This window comes from Sinocyclocheilus anshuiensis, unplaced genomic scaffold (assembly GCF_001515605.1).
Source record: "Sinocyclocheilus anshuiensis isolate Anshui unplaced genomic scaffold, SAMN03320099.WGS_v1.1 scaffold251, whole genome shotgun sequence".
Lineage (NCBI taxonomy): Eukaryota > Metazoa > Chordata > Actinopteri > Cypriniformes > Cyprinidae > Sinocyclocheilus > Sinocyclocheilus anshuiensis.
Genome location: NW_015549579.1, coordinates 78650 through 86707, shown reverse-complemented (window position 1 = coordinate 86707; position 8058 = coordinate 78650). Strand labels below are relative to the sequence as shown.

The following is an 8058-nucleotide window of genomic DNA, read 5'->3' as shown; positions in this document are numbered from 1 at the left end:
GCCGCGTTAAAAACTGGCCGACCAATGAGATTGGCACTTTTGTTCAGGTGCCTGGAGCTGCTGAAGTTACAGTAAAACACGACTTGGTGGCGCTCAAGCACAAAACTGTCTTGCCGAGCACACATTGATACCTAACAACGAAGAGAAAGTAATCAGACCAAGAAGAAGCATCGAGGCAAGATGAATGTAGAGCTGCTGGTCTCATTGGTGTCTGAACACAAAGGGCTTTATGACAAACGCGACAGCGACTACAAAAATCTCGATAAGAGGGAGTTGTTATGGAGAGGAATTGCAGATCAAATAGGATTCGATGTGTACCGGGGTATTTCTGTTTTTCATTAGGCGCCATCTAATGTCAGGGAGTGAATTTGCACGTTCACTCGGCTTATCGCCAGCGAAAATTGCTTGGGTATGAACACAAAAGATGCGTCGAAAAACGTCGGCGATAAGTGCGCACGATAATCATCCCGGTCTGCATGAGGCTTTAGGGTTAGGACCTAAGGACATAAGACTTAGGTTATAAGATAATCTTATTTTTTGTGTTATTTGCAATATACATATGCAGTTTACTCTCATTAAATATATAATAACACATTATACTCAAAAGTTTGTGGAAACAAAATATTTATTTTAGTAGTGCTTCTTACCTGCAGCAGGAAGTCAAACAAGGCGAGCCGCCCCCACTCTGAATGATGAACTCCCACACAGGTTGTAAAGTTCAGTGGCACCCGAGTACCACACCTGCTCTGAAGTAGAATCTGATATTGTGGCCAAGTGAGTGAGAAAGAGTTTTGGTCGTTCTCAGCATCAGACAGATGCTGGATGCTGGGATCCCACCATATCACTGGTCTGGGAGATCCATTGATGTACTTGTAGGGTAGAATCTCACTGTGGAATGTTCTCAACACTGCGGGCAAGCTCCGGTTCAGACCCAAAACTCTGTCCAGGTGAAAGGCGAACACCTCAAACCAGTCATTGGGACGTTTTATGAGAGCACAGCTTCCTGTCTCACAGCGTGTGATATGATTGTCCCCTGCTGGAGCAAAGATGTCTTTTTTCTCACTAAATTCAATCTGAAGCACTTGTCCATGGCCCGGAAGGCTGGATTTACTCAACACAGTGCCTCTGGAGAGAAGTGCCATCTTTTTTATATCATCCTCACTGAGCCAGGGTAGAGACACTGCTTTGGTTTGGTTCCAGTTATCATTGAAAGTCTCATCAGAGACCGTCGTACAACAGTCATTGGCTGAATCCTTGATGCCAGCCTCTTCTGGAATTCTGTCTTTGGTTTCTGCTCCGAATTTGGGCCTCTTCCTCTCAGAGGGCCCTGCTTGTCTTTCATGTGTTCCTGCTTCGCCAGGGGCCTGTTTCAGTTTTACCACCTGCTGTGCATCAGAGAACTGCCCCACAAGCCTCTTTGCTTTGGCTTCATCTGGAGTGCATTTGTGCCTGCATGTCTTGTTGTTTGGGCGGAGGCTTTGGATGCTGGCAGACTGAGGGAATGCTAGGTCATGTCTGGAGCGAAGAAGATGGACAGTTGGCTTGGAGTTGCTGCTATTTCCTAGTTTAACGGCTCGCCCTCTTTTGGCACCAGCTGCAAATGCTGTGACTGAACGCTTGTTTATGTTCTGCAGATATCGTTCCTTTTTTTTTGCTTTACTTTTTGTGGGCTTTTCAGTTGATGCTGTTTTTACAGAGGACAATGATAGTTGGTGATGGTTGACCATCAGGAGATGTTTAGCAGAATCTTTCATTTCAGGATTCTTCCAGGTTTTGCTGTGTTCATATGAAGATGTTGGAAGATAATGTCTCAGAGACAACTTCTCAACCAGCCTGCTGGGTTTGTTATTGCGGTGGCCCCTTACGTTCAGCCTGCTCTGCTCAGATGGGAAGGGAGGAAGGGTGTATATCATCACCACCGATAGACTGAAGAGAAACAGGAAGACCACCACAAACCGACATTTTAGTCTGAACTTCAACCACACTCTTAAAGCCTGCAAGACACAGCAGAGAAGGCAGTGGTAAAGACAAACAATACAATAAAGTCAGCAAGCAAGTTATAAATGTCAAAGAGAAAAGGCTTTGTAAACAATAAGAACAGTTTGGATTTCATGGAAGGTAGGGACATCTAAATGAGTGAATATTTTTAGAGATCTAGATTTTGAATACACATGCTTGAGATTCATTTTTACCCATTTCCATATGTGGTTAAGATTGACTTTGTGGCTTTAGGCTAGAGATTTTCCATATGTGTCCATTCCATTGTGCACTTCAGGTTCTACAATGTCAGACTGGAATGTAGACTGGATCTTTCACAGCTGTTAGTTTTACGGAGATATGTCGGAGAATTAATCAGCCTGAATATGGAATGTTTGATTCAAGATTGTAATTCTTATCATATTCTTAACATGAATGATTAAACAGGGTCTGGAGAATGTCACTGTATTTGGCTCGTTTTTAGCCGCATTCTCAAATTTTTCTTCCCCAGCCTTGATCCATTCTAAACTGGGTGAAGCCTGTCATTTAAGGTTTAGAAAAGGTACCAATCATCCCGAAACTATACACACAACTGTGAAAAGTAAAATATAGCTTGAAAAGGCTGCTGAAAATTAGCACGTTTGTTGACTGTGACAAATAGTGTTAGGTGAACTTAGCTTAAAAAGCTAAAAGCTGAAGTAGCCAAACAAGAGTGAAGCTCTTTTGAAAAAGTACAAGTTACTATTAAAAAGAATCTAACTAAAGATATTTAAAAGGATGATTTCTTTTAACACATAACCATAGTTTCATATTATGTATTATTTAATCAGTTTTGTCACGCTAGTCATTAGAAAAAGTTGTTTGCTACTGGATACTCACTGGTCTGTTATGCTACTGACAAATATATAGTTACTCCACAACATTCGAGTGAAAATGCAGTTTTAGAAAAATGTATATTTAGGAAACATGCATGCATATAGCCTATAAAATATATTACTTGATAACATATGTTTGATATTAATCCTATTTGCAGACATTCAAATCTCAATAAAAAAGGCATAAATATGTGCATGTCCGTGAATACTATAAACCATGATACCTAAATGCAATGTATTTCCACATATACTCTGTCTGGATGCTAAACAGAAAATACATTTCTCAATACTGTGAGATCTCTCCCTCCTGGCTGACATTTTTATGACTTTAGCAGATAGCACCTGTGAAAGACTTCTATTATGCTTTAGTTTAAAGAATGCCTTGTGTGCAGTTTCACAAGGCTAAGAAGTAGCACACAACCTGCAACAGGTTAGAGCCTGTTTGACTAACTTACACAAAAAAGTGAATGTTTCTTTCAAGGCAAGTGGATATCTAGGTCATAATTATGCATGAGGAGATCATGCAGATTTCTAGCCGATACCAGGTTCAGTATGTAGGACTTCACCATGTTTGCTGTGCAGTAGTTTGGTAAAGGGGTCAAATGTTAAAAAGATATACTGTGGACACTTAAGCCACGCTTAAAAATCTGTTCAAGAATTCATAGTTTTGTGTCTAAATAAATAGTCAAGTCACCTTTATTTCTATAGCACTTTATTCAATATAGATTGTGTCAAAGCAGCTTCACAGTGATAAATATAACAGAATCAATTATGGAAACTCGTAGGGTGCACGATAAATCAGATTTTAATCGTGATCATGATCACAGCTTCTCTCCATTTGTTAAGCATAATAATCTGCATCTTGCCTACTGGATATTTATCCTGAAAAAAAATTAATTTTCATTTGGCATTTGTGTTATCTTGCATTGGTAACAAGCCTCAGTGAGCTTTCATGATTTTGCTTGCCAGATGTCAAGAGTTCAAATCCCCCAATCAGAGCTTAAAAGAGCTTGAATAAAAAAAAAACTAAATACTAACATAGATAATAAATAAATAAAAATCTTTGAAATCGGACAAAATATATGTTTTCTAATTGAATTATTTTTCTTAGCCCTTTGCCAGATATTCTTTTTTTAAGCTTAAACTCCCTTAATTTTGATACATTTCCCCCCCTGAAAACATTACTTAAAATCTAATGGAATTTTTCTTTTCAAATAAATATATCTTGATTTTTACTGTACATTAAAAATACTGAAGAAAACAAATCACTTGTTTATGCCTTTTTATTTAAAGTTACAAGCTTTAGATCTGTAAAAGAGATTTGGCTCTTTTCCACACATTTATAAAACATATTTACAACAACAACAGTTCAGTTCCACAAAGGAAATCTTTAAATCCAGGTCAGCGTATTAACGGTGAGTCAGAGATGAAACCCCTCAGCAACTCACATTATCTAAACAAACTGTTAGGAAAACAACCCACTGAAGCAACAGCCTCTCGCTGGTCCAGAGACACAGAACATCCCCTTACGAAAAAGAAGTTTATTCAAGTGTACACTTACAAGTATACTACTAGTACACTGATATTTGTATACTTACTACATAAAGTATACTTAAAAATATACTTGACCTTTACTTAAGTATACTTAATAAAATAAACTTGAAGTATACTACTTTTTGGTAAGGGTCTACCAAAACCAATAAAACAAAACCTTCACAATCTTTAACAAATCTTACACCTCCTAAAGTATCAAAGGTGTTTGATTACCCACTGGTGAGTGTATGCAAAGTTGGCTATGGCTATGTAGGGAACCTCAAAATAGACTGAACTTGACACTGAAAGTTGTTGTGTCTGTGGTTTAGAGCAGTGGTTCCCAACCCTGGTCCTGGAGGCACCCCAACACTACACATTTTGCATGTCTCCTTTCTCTGACACACCAATTTCAGGTCTTGGAGTCTCTACTAATGAGCTGATGATCTGAATCAGGTGTGTTTGATTAAGGAGACATGCAAGACCCAAAACCCAAAGTTCACTGAAATATTTGATATTCTTTACTATGAATTGTTTCACAATAACATAGTAGGCAATATATATTATATACTGTGCAGTATGCAGTAAGGAGAACACTTTTCTTTTACATAACAATTGTCAAGAATCCCTCTTTAGAGTAAGGGTCACATCACACAGATGTTCTATCCAATACACAAAATTAATATATGTGAATATGAAGCAGATTCTGCCCACACATTTAAATTTCCTTAACATCTGCCACAGAAATGATTCTCAGATTATGTCAAAAGTGTTGACATAAGTAAATTAATTTTAATTAATTTGTTTTTTTTTATTATTCATTTTCATTAACTTTGATGAAGCTGAAGAGTTGTGAAAATTCTCTCTAATAACTGTCTCTTTTATAACTTTAACTTTTTAACTTTAAAATAACTTTATTTTAATTGTGTGTGTGTGTGTGTGTGTGTTCTCAGTATATTGTGTTATCATAGCAGAGAATAAAATAAGCTTGTGAAAATTATCTATTTTGTGTCTCAATAGCAAGGGCAGCATGTTTAATATCCTTTTAGTGTTATTCCCCAGGGAAAAATGACAACTGATCAGTTTAATTTTATCAAACACCCTCTTGCTGCATTTATTTTTAGAATCATCCAAAGTATGTTTCCCTAAGGGTTTGGCAACACAAATAGCAATGCAAATATTTATCAGGCATACCTGATTTTCATATTTTAGAGAACAATGGCTAAAAGAATATGTTCCAGTTCTGAATGTGATGAAAATAACAGTGAAAAATGAAAGTAGTCTAGAGTGATTATTATATTTTTGGTGCTATATAATACGCGAATAAGTTTACATATTATATAAAAAATAAGTTATTATTTAAATTTTTTTTTTTAAATAATTTTGTTTAGCATTGATACGTCATGGTTGTGTTCATTGCATTGCCATCACACAGACATGATAGGAGTACAAATTAAAACATGCACATTACATACAGTTAAAAAAAAACCTACTGATTTAATATCTAAAGGGGAGATTCTTGCATTCAGTTCTTTGAAATGTATCATATTGTTTAATGTTTTACTTCTTTTATCATTCTTTTGGGCTCTGTTACTCAAAAAGCAAACATTTAAGAAGTAACAAGTTTGAATCATGTACATAATGCGATTCTGTGTTGTGCAGGGGTCATATTTTCAAAATACATAAATACATGTTTTGCAGACATCCGAATATTCTAGTTTCTATGGCAAATCCTTCTTTTATACCCAACAAATGTTTCATAGTTGTCTTTTAGACAGAAGACATGAAGTCTCTATATTTCATGGTCACTGAACATGGCATGCCAATTCCATTTGTGACAAGAAACCATTTTATATGAAGAAGCATGCCTGGCCTCAAAAACACTTTGAATTGTATTCAATGATTATACTTACATGTTAAAATAACAAAAGAAAAAATGTAATCAAACAAAGAAGATAATAAAGAAAAGAAAGTGTGTTTAAGGTGGTATTTTTCTTGCAACAAACACTGAAGGCCCCAGAGCAGCCTGAGTTTGTTTCTCTGTTCTCACTGAAAGTTTTTGTTGTGATGCATCACACTTTTGTTTCCATCATTCAGAATTATGACACAGACACGTTTTCAAATCACAATATAAAGCATTGTAAGTAGGAGCATAGCCATCATTTTGGTCTAACTGACAGGATTTTTTTCTTATCTCTTAACTGGTTAAGAAATCAAATACACCCCTGGACAATTACCAATAATTTGTATTCTGTAATATTTTTTCCTATATTTTCCTAATGGCAATTATATGATTTGTTCATATATTACACTTTTTCATTTTCATTTTTTTATCACAGAATAAGGCAGAAAATATATTTTATAGTTTCTATAGGCTACTGTAATAAATGCTGTCAGTTAGTACTGCATTATTTAGATACATTGTTTATTACCTGGAGATGACTTGAAAAACACACATAAACCATGTACTGTAGCAATCGTGCATGTATTGTCTGCACTCAGCTTAGCCACAGCAATAGCTGGATGCCTTTGTCCATATTAGGGATTTCCTGCACATCATAAGTTATTACTTCTATGAGTCAGTTTAGGACATTCTGCGCGAGAGCGCCCTCCAGCTTCGAGTATTAATAAAACATACTTCATGAGAGTGTTCAGTGCTCTGTAATGTTCACATCGCCTCATTTTGGAAACTAACCAAAAGTCATGCATAGACTATCTTTTCTCTTTGAATTTAAATCTAGATTTATTCACACTGACCCTTGAAAACCTCTACATACTTTACATATGCATACATATACTTTAAGTGTACTACTATGTCCCTATTTATTAATTTGTATATATTTTGTTATATGAAAATCTGAACATACAAGACATCAACAAGAAAGAACAGGATATCTGCTTGTAAACAATAACCTTTTATTCTAGCTTCATGCATTCTTTTTTATAAACACTTGAATGTGGTTCAGTTTCATAAATAAAAAAATACAGAAATAAACAACATTTTAAACAAAAAGCTGAAAAAAATACTATAAATTGGATTCAGAATGATAATCAAAATGTAGATGGAGTTGATCAACACCCAGTCAACACGTGAGATCATGCGATGATCACAGTGACATCACACGATACTCATACTGTGACCCTCACAGTGTGAGTAATACGTGAGCTCATTGTGAGTTCAAACTATCCTCATACTGTGATCCTCACAGTATGAGTAATGCGTGAGCTCATTGTGAGTTCAAACGATCCTCGTACTGTGATCCTCACCATGTGAGTAATGCGTGAGCTCATTGTGATTTCAAAATGTTGAGCAGATTGAGAGAAGGCAGTTCAAATTTAGGTCTCAAGGGGGACATTCTACTTCCTGTTTCTCACCACTGGGAAAAAGTGGATACTGGAGAACTGCTTTTTAACTATTTGTGCTGTGCAGTTGTGCAAGGAAGTAATAAGTACATTTAGAAAAGCACAAAACGAGTCAATGGTTTATCATCTTTTAATGTAGTATCTAAGGGAAACAGGATTGTTCAACAGAATATAGTTTAGGAGTTTTTTTTTTTTACTTAAAGGTCCCATATTGTACACCTTTCTGGAGTTTTATTTGAGGTTTTGATGTCCTTAAGAATATATATTTGCGGTATAAGTACCAAAAACCATCTCAATATATTTTTACAGCTCC

At 36.0% G+C, this 8058-nt stretch overlaps 1 protein-coding gene across 2 annotated transcripts in view; it reads right to left on the bottom strand.

The window, feature by feature from the left end:
* The window catches only part of LOC107657576 (protein FAM198A-like), a 26670-nt gene that overhangs the window by 15176 nt on the left and 3436 nt on the right, over positions 1–8058 (bottom strand). Inside the window, exons 1-2 of one of the 2 annotated variants that reach the window (XM_016445727.1) lie at positions 1866–1919; positions 648–1776 (exon numbers count right to left, since the gene is read on the bottom strand). In XM_016445727.1, coding sequence (XP_016301213.1) covers positions 648–1754 — 1107 coding nt within the window. In that variant the 5' untranslated portion in view covers positions 1755–1776; positions 1866–1919. Of the gene's footprint in view, positions 1–647; positions 1995–8058 lie in introns of those variants that run through there. The other variant, XM_016445726.1, reaches the window with a different exon arrangement.